Raw genomic sequence first — 18,076 nt, 5'->3', positions numbered from 1 at the left:
GATTACCGTCACCAACTTCATTGGATCTGATAAAAAATTCAAATGTATTGAATCATCCCTACCCCCACTAGTGTTCCGTGAGCTCATCTATCGAGAGTAAAAAAGTAGCGGTAGTGGAAGTCACACTCCTTTTAATACTAAAATCACTGTAGGATTCTCTGGTGCTCATACTTTTTCGCAACTTTACAATCAATTGATTGTATACTTAAATTTTTGCGATGCCAAATGTTCCGTAGAGTATTGTTAAAATTGTGGCAGTAATATCTCATTAATTTCAAAATGGTTGTCAATGCTCAACTTTTTTGACAGACTGGTGAGTAGTGTTCGGTATTTTTATTTATAACAGATATCTAGTTAGTATTCCAGAATAATGTCTATTTATCAACGAATGGATTATCATGTACCAGCCCTACCTATTCTCGGCTGTGCGGATAGCATCGTGGACTGTTGAGAGTAGAGCATATCTGTTCCGATCAGTACATTGGACTTCTGCCTCTGGGCCTTCTTCACATACCTTGCCTGTTACCAGCAGCTTTTCTAAATTGTCACCTCTATTGTTGGCAATGTGTCCAAAGAACTCAAAACTCTTTCGCGCAGGAACATCCAGGAAAAGGTTATTAAAGAAGGCCACGACCTCATTCTGCTCATCATTGAGGATTATTGACGCAAGAAGAAGATTAACGAACATTTTATTTACTATCGTTGTCTATATTATGTAAAGTTTTGAAGTCGTCGTGTTTTAAGTACAAGACCCCCGAAGTAACGCTATCAAACAAAACGGCTAAATTAATAAGACTAATGATGTCTATTTGCCGTCCAATGCCTAAGCATATTGAATTTTAAGATAAATCTCAATAATTTTTTAAAACGTACATTCAGGAATTTTAATTTATTTGTACAACAACATTGACTTTCAAAAGAAACCACAGAAAAATATATTAATTAAGCATTACCCAAATCAAAATTATTAACAACAGAAAAGAACATACAAACTATTTTGTAATTGAGTAATTTTTTGTATTTATTTTTATTAGATAAGGATCCATACATTGAGAAACTAAAACCAACTCAACAACGAAATTGAAGTTTTTTTCCAGGAAAAGTACAAATAAATTGTCTCCAAGAAATTCAAGTTGGGCAGTTACTTCAAATTTCGACTAGAATTCGAGATATTCCAGTAAAGTATTTTCCTTGAAGGACATAATATAAAAGGAGATGTTGACTTGAACTCGCGGTTTGAGGTCGGAAATTGCGGTACCTACTAAGGTTCCGGTGCAGGGACATCGATTGAAAATCTGGCGCCGAATATAATCGAACGCTACAGACCGAAAAGTTTTTCAATTGGCAAATACGTTTCCTCTGAAACATCAGACATTGGATCAGTTTATTGAAAATCTGGTCTTGACTAACTTGAAATTATTTCCCGATGTCCAATTAAAAATCGATACTACCTCGTGAATAGGAGGAAACTATAAACATGTTTAAGTTAAGATTAAAGAAAATCCACTTGATAAATTAATTAAGTTCCCGGAACGATCTGAGGCGTTTTCACCCGTTCCACTACGGTTCACAACAAAATTGACATTAACAAGTAAAATAAGCAGAATTGAGGCAAGAATGACGTCTTAAAAGCTTTTGTCAATGATAATAATTGCCCTGAGCCTCTGAGACTTAATGGAATTTTCAACGTGTCCGCAATATGTATTATAATTTTAATGTACCCAAGTAACTGGATATAGATTTGATTTCCCGAAAGAGCTTGACTTTTTGATTCTTAAAACCTCAAAGGACTTAAGTTCAAGTTTAAGAGTATTGATGGTTTCGGCCATTTTTTTACTGAACTTAAGTCATATTAGAAGTAAACATTCCAGATGTTCAGGGGATTATTAGAACAGCTGTATCCAATTGATACAGCCTCGTTTTTGTTTGACAAATGTGACATAATATTATGACACGCCTTTCTCGACTCTTGAAGGAATCTACTTTGTAACGACATTATTGTATAGATGAGTTGAATGTAAAATCATTCTTTTAAGGAATCAACGTACAGCAACGGAACTGAATTAATTAAATGCTTATGATATGTACTTAATGTATTTTTACTTTTACTAAGAAACATACAAATACATAAAACGGTAGACATCAAAACATAGTTTTCGAAATAAATTGTAAAGACCGAAGTTTCTATTTTGTAATTTGTTTCATTTCCCAAAAAGGAGGTCGCCATTTTAATCTAAATCGTTCACATCACTCCTACTAAACTCAATTATTATTTGACTGGCTTTGTACCAAGCCGGATGGAATTACAGTTGCTAAAACTCAATTTAAATTTGTCTGGGTAAACTTGATTCGCAAACTTCCTTGCTGGTTGTAGGCCTCGTAAGCGATTTCAGGTGTGTAGTTCAAGTGATTTTTATCCACAAAGTAATAAAGTCCGCTAGAATTCATAGTCGCTATTTATTTCTGTTGCATTACAATAGCGCATTTGGGCTTTAAGAATGACCATTACATCATCAGTCTGTATCTCTCCACTGCTGGATGTAGGCCTCTCCCATAGTCCTCCACAATGAACGATCCTCCGCCTTCCGCATCCAATCTCTCCCAGCATATCGCCGCTAGTTATCGGTCTAACGGGCAGGGGGACGCCCAACGCTGCGTTTACGCTTGACCATTATTCCAATTTTATTATTAATATTTATCCAAATTTAACGGCCGTCTGGTGTAGTGGTAAGTGACATGGTCACTACACAAGGGGGTCGCTGGTTCGAATCCCGCCAAGGGAAGATATTTGTATGATAAATATAAATGTCTTTTCCAGGGTTATGGATGTATATTAAATATATGTATGTGTATAATAAAAATCTTACATTTATATCCGTTATCTGGTACCTGTAACACAAGTTCTTTACGAACTTATCACGGGGCCGGTTAACGTGGCGTGATTGTTAGTAAATCTTTATTTATTTAATTCAATTGGGACTGCGCCAACCAGTCTCAAGGTGACAGTTTTTTGTTTGTGTTTGGGCTCTGTTGACATTTTTGTTCACGTTCTTTTGACATTTTTTTAATTACTATTATTACATATTTGTCATTTGTGTTAAACTTTGTGTCATAAAATTATTTTAAAATCAATACTATAGTTTTTTTTTAATAACCAAAATGTTTTAATTATAATAACCGGATAAGTAAGTGGTAACCAATAAAACTTATACCCTACACAATATTACGCATTTCCTCAGAACGAATATTGTTCCTATATATTCGCATATGCGCTAGATATGAAAGCAAACTCATATGTTAAATAATTCAATTAGTATTATAAAAAAGTTAATAGATATTTTGGTATGCCTTCAGAATTTAAGTAGATTTTGTAAATGACAATTATAATATTGTCTTAAGCGACAAGGCTTGGTGGCTTGGCGCTAACAATTTCATTTTGGCTGTATTTTGGCGACCTTGTACTACACCCTCCCGTTCTTGGTTATCGCAAAAGGCGAATAAGAAATTCATCGAAGAACGGGCAGCAACATTCTCCTGGATATGATATCAGCGTACTACAATGGTCAATCTGTTTCACGGGTATATCGAGCAGTTATGCGGTTTGGTTTGAAGGAACAATTATACAGGGCAGTCGAGATTTTGACCTCATATCTGAAGATGATGGAGGAGGAGGACGAGGTTAAGGTGAAAGTTATCTATCTACCACATAACATCAGATAGACCGCGACTTCGTTCATACAATTCTGTCATCAACAAATATAAAACAAGTTAAGAGAGAAATTGTTTCATTTTCCACAACTGTTTGTATTAAAGAATCTTATTAAGGACCCCGAAGGCTCTTGGGCTCCTGTTTTGTTTAATTGAATTAGGCAATGGAGCATGCGTCGGACGCGAGAGTGTTTCTCGTAATACACGAAATAATCTAAACTCTTAATTTCAACGGTTTATTTCTGAAGTGCATTTATTACTTTAACGCAATAGCCGAATCTTTTTTCCATTTTGTAAACCCAGTTCTGAATATCAAAATATTCAGCCATTTTCAATCATTTTAGAGATATGTACGTATTCGTTAACACAAATATCTCTGGATTTCAAATAACGACTGATATTATTAGAATTAATGTCGTAATTAACATAAGTCATACTATTGTGAAATCTTTAATGGAATCATTTTGTATATTTTTTTTATTGCTTAGGGACGAGCTCACAGCCCACCTGTTGTTAAGTGGTTACCGGAGCCCATAGACATCTACGACGTAAATGCGCCACCCACCTTGAGATATAAGTTCTAAGGTCTCAGTATAGTTACAACGGCTGCCCCGCCCTTCAAACCCAAACGCATTACTGCTTCACAGCAGAGAAAGGCAGAGCGGTGGTACCTACCCGTGCGGACTCACAAGAGGTCCTACCACCAGTAATTACGCAAATTATAATTTTGCGGGTTTAATTTTTATTACACGATGTTATTCCTTCACCGTTGAAGTCAATCGTGAAGATTTGTTAAGTACGTATTTCATTAGAAAAATTGGTACCCGCCTGCGAGATTCGAACACCGGTGCATCGCTAGATACGAATGCACCGGACGTTTTATCCTTTGGGCCACGACGACTTCAAATTTGTATTTATTTCGTTATCAATGTATTCAATGTAATCAATGTAATCAATGTAATCATTGTAATCAATGTAATCAACGTATTTCGTTCCTAACAATTTATTCCATAATCCAAAAGGCTGCTAAGGATCCAGTTTAAAGTTACAGTGCTAGTTCACATTTAATATAATCACTAAACCGGTATACCTTCTTACTATTGTGTTCTCGAAAATAACTTTATTATTATAGGACTTCACAAATAGCTTGGGCCTTTCAACGTTTGCCCTTCCATTGTTTCCTTTGCTTGATTTTACCATAATAGGTTTAGTTTATGAACCATTATAGAGGTCGTGTGTGCTAATACAAATATTTCTAAGCTGAAAGATGAATGTCTTTATAGATATTTACAAAATAAAGATGTATACATATCAAGATTTCAGTACTACAGCCATTATCAGAATCACTATACACAACTTTAATTACTACCTTGAGACATGAGGTCGAAGTTACGTGAGGTCAATTAAGTAAGATCAACAGTAAATGCATGATTAGTTCACGGCAGAACTAACCAAACACCAATGGTTGGGTAAGATAATTAATTATAATTAATCAAACATGCACATAAATTTGACGGCATTCACTATAACACACGGAAAATTAAAATATATAATGAATTGCTTTATTATACCAGCCTTAGAATCGAACTACCGCATAGTTTCACGACTATGAATTTTAAGAACTAATCTAAATCCTACAAGTACCTTGCATGTTTTTACAGTTCAAAATTAAATGCACATACATACATACATTGGTACATAATTATTTTAAGTGAAATATTGATATCTATTTTTAAGGACATTACTTAAACCATGTTTTCCGACAAAAAGTGGGTGATTACGCTGTAAGAATTTTTACTTAAACCTTTTTCAGAAGGAATCAATATTAACTCTTTATGAAGACCATCCCGATTCTCCCAGTTTCCAAATTTAAAAATATACTTCACGAACTCAGAGAGCAATACGGTTTTATTAAAAAAAAAACACAAAACAAGAATACGTTTTAATATCAAGCTCTCGACACCCACATTATCGACAATTGAAAAGCACCGAATGAAACGGTTCATAATATTCCGACACAAAACCCGGTTCTAATATTAAAAATTCAAAGTTTTTAGCACGCCCCCAGGGCCGGGGGAATCGCCAAGAGTTTTTTTCAATTGACCGAGCTCACTCTCCGCCATTTCCTGTGGCCTCCCTTTTCAGCGGAACTTTAGGTTTTGGAACTTTTTTTGTTATAGGAAGCGAGGGTTTTTCTGTCGTCGCTCCTAAATTGGTTGAATGTAAATGGGACAGGTCGTGACTTGATGAAGTAATTTAAAGTGCCCACGCACGTTCAAACTTTTAGGACCTTTTATGGCGCGCATACGACCGTTTGTTACGATATAAAGTTCGGTATTCTATATGCTCTAGGTCGGGTTCCAAGTAAATAGTCGGGTTGTTTATTTTACGGACTCATTATGTAGAATATACAGTATACTTGAAAACTAATATATATATATATATAGCCTTGAGAGGCTATTTCAGCTTCTCTTTGACATGTAGGTGAGCTCACGGGGCTCAAACCGGGTGTATTGCTTACATTGGCCCTAGCAAAGGCAAGGCTTCGCAGAATCTACCACCGGATCGGAAATCCGACTCACTGAGAAGATCCGGCAAGAAAATCGATGAGCTGTATTTATGGGCTAATTTACTCGTCGAGCCCTTGGTCGCAAGCGACGGGTTCGGCGAGGACGGTGACCGGTGCTTGAGATACCTAAAAACATCGTTAATAGATCGGGAGGATCCGTAATGACGTGTTTAAGGCGACGTCGACTGTTTACCATTCGGTCCACAGGCCACATTTCCGGCGGCCACGACAAGAGGGTTTTCATATCGTGCCGCCTTCTTAAAGTGGCGCAATGATGCCAACTGTAGATACTTAGTGACTGAGTCAAACTCCAGGTCATCATGGAGATCCACATTCCCTAGGGACCATGGTGTTCCGACGGCTGTCCTGCCAAAACAGGATATTCAATCCCGTTTTGGCGACTTAAAGGGGTTTCAAGTTAGTGCGGGCCACGTGAGCGAACACTACGCTTGCATACGTCATGACGGGGCTAAATAGCTGCGCGAGCAGAAACATTTTGTAATCATGAAATTGTAAGCTTTATTGATAGCATCCAAGTTTATGTACAGGAATGAAACGGCACATAAAAATAACAGAAAAACTACATATTTTCGTAGTTCGAGCTTGAAGTTCCAAAATCCATAGTGCGGTGTGCCTTGTTCAGGATTTTTTTTAAAAGCTCCAATTCACATCGAAACGGCCTGTAGCTGAAGAGAGTTCGACCAAAAGTGTGTTGTTACGAATGTTTACGAAAACAATTCAGACTGTTGCGAACGAAGCACCGTATTAACTTTGTATACACGAAAATATCATCAAAAAAGCGCAAAACAAACCTTTCGTAACGCTGGATTGTTGAAAACAAAAATGCCAGGAAGTTCGCCCTCTCGGCTCTAACTCGGAAAGAATTCGTTTCGTCTATGCGTTTAATGCTTTTGTAATTGTTGTTTCGAATGGAATATTTTCTTTTGAGCTGTGATCTTCTGAAATGTTTGTTAGGATAACATTCAACGTTCAAGTATGTTTCAAACAGTATTTTGTTCGAGATTGTTTTGTCGTCTAATAAGAAAATTCTTGCTGGAATTAATTTAATAAGAGATATCTTGTGGCTTCTGAAATTGTTTTTGGATTAGTATATATTGAATAAAGGGAGGTAATGTGAATGTGATTACGAAACGAACAGACATTTATTAAAAAATGATATTTAAAAGCATAATAAACTGTCTAGTCGAAATCTTTTTCTTAAATATAAACAAGCTACGAAGGTCTGTCAGCGAATCACAGGTGGACACGGTCTGGCTCCTTGGACCATGAAGAACTCACGGCGTGATGAAGCGTATTCGAAGATCCTTGGACGTTTACTTGTCTATTATATTGTGTAACACCACTGGTTGTTTATCGATGTGCGTTTTAATCTTTTTTTTTCCTACCTATGCTGATAGCCTTGAGAAGATATATTAATAGCGTGTAGGTGGGCTCTCGGGGCTCGAACCAGAGGTGTTGCGAACACCGGCCCTGGCAAGAGCAGTGCTTCGCAGAGTTTACAACCGGATCAGAAATACGACCCACTGAGAAGATCCGGCGAGAAACTCAGTGGGCTAAATATAATCAAAATAATTTCACTCATAATTTTTTTTGAAACACACATCGATAGCGCAATTTAATTTTACCACTAACGTTATCTATTGGCGACATTAAAATAATTCCTCCACCTCGAGATTGAAGAGAAGACCAGCAAAGAGGACGGAAGATCCGTCAACACGTGCTCTGTATTTGGACACACGAGCACCCGAAACCTATCTCCTGCCCACACTCAGACATCAGCATACCATATGCATATATACAACAACTAGCAAAGACATCGCTCCTGTCCAGCATAACAGGGGACCCACAGTCGGAGCTGGAAGTTTCCCGGAGGGCCAAACAATGCCCCGTAAGGGGTCACGAGAACCCAACGAGACCTTGAGATATAAAATCAACGCATACGAAATAAGGATAACGCATGGTCTCTCTTATAGATGAAACTGGGTATACAAGCAACACTGGCGAAGAATAAGGAATATGCTTCTGAATTATTGATCTGAATTCAGAATTATTATTGACTTTAAAATTCCGTTAGTGTATACTTGCGCGTGAAACTTTCTAAAAGTATGTATAAGAAATAGATCAAACATAATCATTTTTAATTATTTACGATAAAATATCATTAAATTACTATTTTCTTTACTTTTCGCTTGTTTTACGTTAAGTATTGGAAACATCAAAAATGGGTTTTGATGTTTCCATTACTTTACAGTTGTCATGATCTAAGGACCTTGATATAAAGAAATGCTCTACGACAGCTAAAACCCGAGATTGAGCCGCAAAAATAATTTTAAATATGCTCAAAATTTCTTAAGCCTGCATAGAAACAAGTTTACCATATTTTTAGATATTTAAGGTAATTCAAAATGCCCCGGTTTTATTGAAAACAGGTCAACAAGCTGTTTTCGATGTAATTGCGCGAATATCATACATTGATTTTCGTGTTCCACCATATATTGCACACAACATAAGCCGCGTTATGCTCAAAAACGTGTTAACTGAGAGGTAAGCCGACCTCGGGATGATTTATGATGCTCTGGGAGGGACAGTTCGAGCAAAAACCCCCACGAGTTATGGTTCACGTCGATACACATCTATTCCACCAGTTGTAATATGGAACGAGAGATATTATCTTCGTATATTTATCACGTTTTTATAGGTCCAGTAATCGCTTAAGTCGTTTGGGTGTTGCCGTTTTAGGTTTTTGCGAAATTAGATAGAAAACTATCCAATAACATAGATAATATAGTCGGTCTGCTTTAAGCACTCGTAAATAGGAATTACCGCAATGACTAAACCAATTTAAGATCACGTATGTCAGTGGTGTAGTATGAGCTTGGATCATATCATTCAATTGATAGAGAGAGAGAGAGAGAGAGAGAGAGTATTCTTCATTGTACACAAAAAAATATGTGTGGTGTCGAGGGACACCGGATAAGAACGAAGTTCCTTATTATAAAAATATTAATTTTAAGTTCTATTCGAGCTATAAAGAAAATAAAACTGGAGGTTTCGCAACAACCCACGATCGTTCGGTAACGTGCGAACTTATTGTGGTACACTTCATTCACGGTTGTTTGCATAAGTGTTAGTGTATTGCGCAAACGAACGCCCTGAGATCGTAGTCAATGAATGATAAAAAATATGTTATTTTTTGTATGTTATTACAAAGTGAAGTCGTACACTGTGTGCATTACTAATAAAAATCTTACGTTACGTACGTTTTTTCCCGGTTAGGGTACGCCTCCCCATCGTCCCATAAGGAACTTCGTTCCAAAAAACGTACAATTGGCGGTCTTATCTCTAAGAGCGATCTCTTACAGATCATTTGGAAATTGTTTGGATTTGGGTCGATGGATTGGTTAAAGTGCACCGTCGACATAACGCGAGGCAGAACTTGAACAAAAAGTGCTTGATGACGCTCAGTTTGCGTGGAATGATCATCCTATAGGATATGTACTATTAGCTACTTATAATATTAGAATGTGCTTTCATAGCATTGAACATTGAATCAGAACGGAACTCGATGATTGATGACGATGAATGGTAATAGCCATTCAGTTATCGATTTTCTATATATCTATCTTTCAGCCCACAGACGTCGACTACTGGATATAGGACTCACCTAAGATTCGCCACAACGATCGGCCTTGCGGTACTTGCATTCAGCGGATCCCCGCGAATCTCAATGGATCGTCGGTCTTGTGGGAGGCCTATCTACCTAGTGCGCCTAATGCGTTTCGGTTTGAAGGATGGGGGGTAGCCGTTGTAACTATACTGAGACCTTAGAACTTATATCTCAAAGTGGGTGGCGCATTTATGGTGTAGATGTCTATGGGTCTAGTAACCACTTAACACCAGGTGGGCTGTGAGCTCGTCCATCCATGTAAGTAATAATAAAAAAAAAACTACGCTACGTCTTTCCGTACCGATTTTATAAGTATTTGAAAACTTAATGGTCAATCTAATAACTATTATTGTTGTTCCATCGCTCTACATTTTTTTATTGCTTAGATGGATGGATTTGCTCACAGCCCACCTGGTGCTAAGTGGTTACTGGAGCCCATAGACATCCACAACGTAAATGCGCCACCCACCTTGAGATATAAGTTCTAAGGTCTGAAGTATAGTTACAACGGCTGCCCCACCCTTCAAACCGAAACGCATTACTGCTTCACGGCAGAAATAGGCGGGGTGGTGGTACCCACCCGCGCGGACTCACAAGAGGTCCTACCACTAGTAAACATACTACATACACAATATATAAAGCAAGCGAGTTACATAACAAGTGTTCGCAAGTTATGTTTACTCTTCAATACTTGGCATGAGGAACTATCGACTCCAACAAATAAATCGCAAAGTTGTTACGATCATAACATTTTTATTATCATCAGAGACTTTTCGAGAAGGACAGAGATATACGATCTAGCGTGTCCCTAAAAAGGACAGAAGTTTTTTTTTTTATTCAATGTATTCCGTCGTAGATTCCGGTGAATATATGATGAATGTCTTTAGCAAATATAGGATAGATAGTTCGGTTGGTATTGATTTTTAAATTATGGTTTTTTTTATGTCTCAGTAAAGTCTTTCTTAAGTTGAGGAATCATTCCCCGATTTCAAATAGCCGTAATTATGTTATCTTATAGCTCTGTGAAGGGAACACATACTGTGTTAAACGAGAAGCCATTAAAAGCCAAATACGTTATTTGCACGTAAAGTGTGGATGATGTTATATAACATTGGATAAACGACAAGAAATTATTTATGAATCTTGCATTGAATAATCTGAACAGCTGTTATTTCACCTATGGTGATTATCGAGGCTCAAAGATTTGATCATTGCCACATATCGCTAGTGGTTTTTCAGGCTCAAGGATTTTATCAATGCCACATCAACTGCATTGCTGAAATTTTATAGAGGGTTCGTACCAGATCCAATTTTTTTTAAAAACTCTGGAATGCTAGTGTGGATAAATGAGCAAAGGAATTTCGTGTATTAAGTTGAAACTCTGGTGCTACGTATTGAGCTGGAACAAAAGCAGACAGAATCAATTTCCGAGATTACTACTCGTGGCGATTACGAGACACAGAATTCTTATACCATATGTTATAAGAAGTCAGCATTAATGAACTTCGGAGAACTCTATTCTGTATGGGATTAAATGCTTTGATGAATTAAACAATTTAGAATAATCTCATACGTATTGACCACAGCCGTAAATTGTAATTTTTGAATAAAAACTCTTTTAACTTCGTTCGATTATGAAGAATTCTGAAGGAAATTGGGAACAAGAATGCTAACAATTCTTAGTTAGAGACAAAAGCAGAGGAAGTACAAGGTTCCACGCGATCAGATCGTAAAGATTCCGGCACGCCAAACAAAATGCCTTAAATCTATTAGTCACGTGTGAGTTGACGTGTCCGTTGAGTGAGCGAGGGCTCTTGTAGCGAACCGTCCCTTCCGGGACGTCGGCCATTTGTCAGGGTTCGCTTGGACGGAAATTGTGTCCTCTGCTCTTAAAGGTACTATTTATAAAACTATAGTTACGTTATTTATGAAGGATACTTCGGATCTTTGCCTTTATACTCTGTTTGTCCACAATGAATATTTAATTTCGTGTTGTATTTTTATTTACTTGCGTTTTTCCCTTGTGTTTTTTTCTCTTACCATCCCTAGCCTTGGGAGGCTATTCAGCTTCGCCCTAACATGTAGGTGAGCTTACGGGGTTCAAGCCGGAGTGCTGCTAGCACTGATCCTAGCAAGAGCAGTGCTTCGCAGAATCTACCATCGGAAACGCGACCCACTGAGAAGATCCGGTGAGAAACTCAGTGGGCTAAGACTTGTGGCTTAACGCCATCGTTCGGACAACTACAATATCATAGCTCGGCATTTAATTTGGTTGACCGCAGTCAGTATTTTTGTTTTTACGTCCTTTATACCATTAAGGGGGACAGTTCATCACGGAACATACGATTTAAGTAATTATCCGCTCATAGATCGATCTTACCCGTAGATCGGGTGACGGTTTTCACGTTGTGGTATAATTCAATTACCCGAATGTGTCGCGCCTATAACGAATTGGCAAAGTCGTCAACTGAGTTGGATATTTTTACATGTAGGTTAGTGACGTTTATAAAAATGTTCAAGGGCATCCTCCATGTTAATAGTAGGTAAAGTAGTGTAATTGTTTAATGTATATTTTAAGTAAAATTATTTCTTTACATTATAAAATTTTCGAAAATTTGATGTATGTTCGTAAGCATATTGAGGAGTTTCCTAAAAATTCTGACTTACATAATAGAAATACTAGGAACAAACACAAGCTTGATATGCCGATGAGTATGTTATATAAGATACGAAATTCATTCGGGTGTGCGTCTGTACAACAAAATCCCACAAGATGTTCAGTACCTACACATACATAGGTTTATGAAAACTATTAAACAACATCTGTGCAATAAAGGTTACTATAAAGTCAATGATTATGTAGAAGATTACACAAAGTAGGAATGAGTTGCTCGCTCCGGGCATTTCAACATTGCAATAATTGTTACGTTATAATAGATCTTGTAAAAATGAATATTTAAAAAAAAAAACATGTCCACTGAGTTTCTTGCCAGTTCTTCTCAGGACGGAGGCTCGTTTTTGTGAATTGGCGGTAGGCGGTAGTTCTTTTTGACGTTCAACAAGTGTGTACTTTCATTAATGTTATTTTTTTTTTTTTTATTTGATATGATTTGGTTTGAAATTAGATTAGTTTTCGTTATGGTGTTGTTTTGTCGTATAGTTGTAAAGACCATTGTGTACAAACTCAGCACGTTTGTCTTGTTTAGTCGTGCGCACATGGCTTATGTTTCCAGCCAGTTTTTTTTTTACTTGTTATTTTTTGTGTATCTTTTTAGCTTGTAATGTTGTGTGCCTAATAAATAAATAAATAATTCAATGGTCGACGAGCGTGAATAGTATTGCAGGAAAGCTGTCCCACTGCTCAAATCAGAACATAAGACACAACAGAACTGTTATAGGCATGTTGATTTGACGCTACCGAAAAGATAGTTGAAGTTGCAATAAATTAAATTCAAAAAGTAGTCAAGCGTTAATTTCGGTCAGACTCTGAAGATCTCTATACTTCAAAATTTACTAGATAACTGTGATTGGCGTACAAAACTAAAAAAGATTATAGTATTAATATTGGATAGGTTTTGCTTACCTGTTCTACCCACACGTTCGTTGTCATGATTTGATTCTTAAGATTCTGAAAAGAAAGAAAACATGAATGAGAAATTTGTTAATCAAATTGATTTAGCTCTTGATGTTATTTAAACAGATATTGTTTTTAAATGGCATGGACGATTGTCACAATGAAATCATTTGCAATAAGACAAATGATATGAAAATAGAAATTTTTTTTTGGGTTTTTCTCACCTAGTAACTAAGACCTTTAAGTCATGTGTTATTTTAATTATTTTAATTTATATTCCTAATTTTAAGAAAAATGATAATATGGAGGGTAATGAAAATAAAGATGATTAATTTGAAACATTAATCAACTGGGATGAAATTAAGTGAAATGATATGGGATGAAGAATAATCTCAGTAAAATGGTGATCATTTACCGAGATTTTTTTAGTGGACTTTTTGGAGGATCTCAAGAAGTTACGTCCAGCAGCTTTGTTTCCTTTTCCCAAAATTTTGCACTGTCACAGATATTAAACAGTTAATAAACCACCGTTATTACATATTTAAGCCTGAAAAAGCACTAAATAGACAAAATAAAACAAATCACACAACTTCACTGCTCGCGTTCCCGCCAAAAAGTCCAAATAGAATTAAAATTAAATTGAAGCTTAAATTAAAACACATCTTTCTTTTTTAATTCAACAACAACATACCAACAATGTACATAGATTAAACGCGAGATCCAACATTACATATATAAATGTTAGCATACACAAGTTCAATCGAGTAAAAAAAAACTGTAACTGCAACGAGAAAAATACAGTTTAAATTCAGTTTCGCTTTTGTTAATTTGATTTAATTATTTACGTCGTTCGCATAATTTGTTCGTCGAGATTGAAACTAGCGACTAATTTTGCATAATTTATGCATAATTGAATAATACACATATTTTTGTTGCACACACACACACACACACACACAGTGCTCTGAGGAATTGTTTGAGATGATCCCACTCATCTCCTTCTTATCATCGCACCTCCCGCAAACGGAGCAGAGTTCATCCATATTATCTGGAACCGCTGCGTTCATCGACAGTGCGTTTCCAGAGGTCTTTTTTGCCACGTACGATAGGCAGCGGCTTGGCTCTGCCCCTGGCATTGCTGAAGTCCATGAGCGACGGTAACCACTCACCATCAGGTGGGCCGTATGCTCGTCTGCTTACAAGGGCAAGGGTAAAAAAAAAACGTACCATCCGGCTATAGAATGAGCTCCCTCGATGGTGTTTCCCGAGCGCTATGACATGTCCTTCTTTAAAAGAGGCTTGTGGAGAGTATTAAGCGGTAGGCAGTGGCTTGGCTACACCCCTGGCATTGCTGGAGTCCATGGGCGACGGTAACCACTCACCATGGCAGGGCAATAAAAATAAATAATTGACAATTACATTTCTTTACACACAGATAGAACTAACAATGTTTTGTGATCCCTGGTTTAAGATAAGCGCGCGTATCCTGTTATCGTAAAGACTAAATCACTAATACTGCTAGTCAAGATACTTCCGACGAATTACTACAAATCAGTCATGCGTTCCCCTTCGAAGGATTGTAGGAGCTGTTATGCTTTACAATTGAGATTTCGACCTAAAGCTTTTTATTATTTATTTTTCCTTTTCCCGCCCCCCCTGGTGATAAGTGGTTACCGGAGCCCATAGACATCTACAACGTAAATGCGGCCATCCACCTATGAGTTCTAAGGTCTCAGAATAGTTACAACGGCTGCCCTACCCTTCAAAATTGAAACGCATTACTGCTTCACGTCAGAAATAGGCAGGGTGGAACCTACCCGTGCGGACTCACAAGAGGTCCTACCACCGGTAATTACGCAAATTATAATTTTGCGAGTTTGGTTTTTTTGTTACACGTTGTTATTTCTTCACGGTGGAAGTGAATCGTGAACATTTGTTAAGTACGTATTTCATTAGAAAAATTGGTACCCGCCGGCGGTATTGGAACACCGGTGCACGAACGCATCGGACGTCTTATCCTTTAGGCCACGACGACTTCAAAAGACGAGCGGCAGCATTAGCGTTGTCTATAAGTTCCGATATCCACTTTCTGTGTAGTAAAAATCTACACATCCATTTATTTATATATTTTATAATCACATCCTATCTCATGAACAGCCTATTTTTAACAAAAGCCAATAAAGCTCTATATAGGTGTAAATACTATTTGCTTTCCTTTACCTTTATAGCCTTCGTACACTTTGTTATGTAAACTAAACAGTATCGACAGAGGTATGTGTTGTATCTACTCGCGCGAAGGGTCGATGATCAATCAAGTGTTAATACTCAAAACCCATGAAAACGCTACACGTATCCCTCACGGGCCGATAGTTTATTTTGCATACGAGGATCCTTTGATATTATAACGTAACGCGGCTGCCGCGAATTATGCCCGAGGTTAATGTAGTTTTGTGTAAACGATCGAATTCAACACGTACATCAGGATAAAAGGAACATGAGATTGTTTTAGTAAATCAAATATTGGTCATTGGTCTGTATAAACGGGATTTTAGTTTGGTCGCAACTCATTTGGCGCTTCGGAGTTTAGTTCAATTGCAGTACGTCGCCTGTAATTTGGAAACAACAGTGAAATCCTACTGGTGGTAGGACCTGTTGTGAGTCCGCACGGGTAGGTACCACCACCCTACCTATTTCTACCGTGAAGCAGTAATTCGGTTTGAAAGGTGGGACAGCCATTGTAACTATAATGAGACCTTAGAACTTATATCTCAAGGTGGGTGGCGCATTTAAGTCGTAGATGTCTATGGGCTCCAGTAACCACTTAACGCCCGGTGGGCTGAGAGCTCGTCCACCCATCTAAGCAATAATATATAAAAAATATATATAATAATATATATTTTCGATTATGTTGTTGTTGTAGTCCTAGGGTATCCATGCACATAGGGCCCTCACAAGTTGTCTCCACTTGACTCTGTCTCGCACTTGCTCCTTGTCATCACTCCAGGTCACGTTGGCAGTCCTTATCTCACTCTCCAAGATGCGTCGCCAAGTATGTGCAGAGCGATCAGGTCTTCTTCTGAACAGCGGTTGCCACTTAAACGCGATTGATGCTGCGTTAACTCCGCTGCGCCGTAGAGTGTGTCCTATCGAACGCCATTTCCGATGGGAAATGTCTTGCGCGATGAGGTTTCGCTTACATTTAGTACAAAGGTGCTTATTAGAGACAAGCGGCCCGCTCCGGCTCCGCTCGGGTCTTTAACAAAAAAAAACTTCAGAGGTGTCAAGGGACACCCGGATGGAACGAAGTTCCTTTCGATTAATTAATGAAGGAATTGTAATTTTTTTTTTAAATTATAATAATAAATTACGGCATTATGAATAAGAAAAAAACAATACTATGAACTAAATTACTATTGTTGAAACGCTATCTCGAGAAACTGTACTCATTACGCGGACCAATCGGATACGAGCAATGTCACGCGATAAGCGCCTACACGTTGATTGGTCAGAATGACGGATCTAAAAAGTGTCGTGACAACTTTTCGTAAGAATTTTTTCCGTCTAGCCCCCTTTCAACGCGCGATAAGGAACTTCGTTCCAAAATTTCAACGATATTTGACGTTGTTTTATTTTTTTAAATAAAAACACACTTATTGTGGCATAGCTATAATGATTAGACATATGCTGTTGCGACACTTTTTGTAAATAATAATGTGTTCTACAAAGTCGTAGTTCATTATTTTATTCTATCAACAATAGTTTTCGCAGGGCACGCGATGTAAAGAATATTTTAGGTAATTTTTTTACATCTTGGGTTACATTATTGGAGTTTTAGTAATGATCCCTAATTTTTTTCAATCGGGAAATTCAATCTATGTCACTCGGGAATAGAGTTGCTTTCAAACAGTGAAAGGATTTTTCAAATCAGTTCAGTAGTTTCGGAGCCTATTCAATACAAACAAACAAACAAATCTTTCCTCTTTATAATATTAGTATAGATATGTTTTTGATTGCGTTTGTTTCTAATATGTATTCATCGGTACTGCGTTCATTTTCATGGACATTCCAAGACCTCACGTCACCGTTCGCGTGAGAACTTTTAGTCGAAATTGAATTAAAATTCGAATTGAGCTGCTGATCAATGAACATGCTTGTTTTTTTTAAAAGTCAATTGGTGACATTTCAAGTTTGGTACCCAGCAAAATTGTTGTCGTTTAAAGACAGTCATAAGTTACTGTGAATACCTGGAAGGGAATCTCAGTGCAGAGTTTTATAGATTTTCGGCACAAAATTTCTTAATCATCTTTCATTCTATATAACTATTGTGCTTAGCGAAAAAGCTAATTGCCTATAACAAAGCCATGGCCTGAAACACATCGTGAATGTTGAGACCAACTTTGAGACATGAGGTCGAAGTCTAGATTGGTGTAACGGATGCCCCACCCTTCAAATGGACGCATCAGTATTCCGCAGCATAAAGAGACAGTATGGTGGTTCTCAGCCGGACTGCCTTACAATGCGTGCAACCAGGGGTAAC

The 18,076-nt window shown here is 37.5% G+C and overlaps 1 protein-coding gene across 1 annotated transcript in view; it reads right to left on the bottom strand.

The window, feature by feature from the left end:
- The window catches only part of nAChRa1 (nicotinic acetylcholine receptor subunit alpha 1), an 88,675-nt gene that overhangs the window by 20,147 nt on the left and 50,452 nt on the right, over positions 1-18,076 (bottom strand). The window contains 1 exon segment of the mRNA NM_001109918.1: positions 13,549-13,593. Within this exon segment, the coding sequence (NP_001103388.1) occupies positions 13,549-13,593 (45 nt within the window).

Source organism: Bombyx mori, chromosome 21 (genome assembly GCF_030269925.1).
Source record: "Bombyx mori chromosome 21, ASM3026992v2".
NCBI lineage: Eukaryota > Metazoa > Arthropoda > Insecta > Lepidoptera > Bombycidae > Bombyx > Bombyx mori.
Note: the sequence above shows the minus strand (reverse complement) of the source record. Positions and strands in the feature narration are given on the sequence as shown.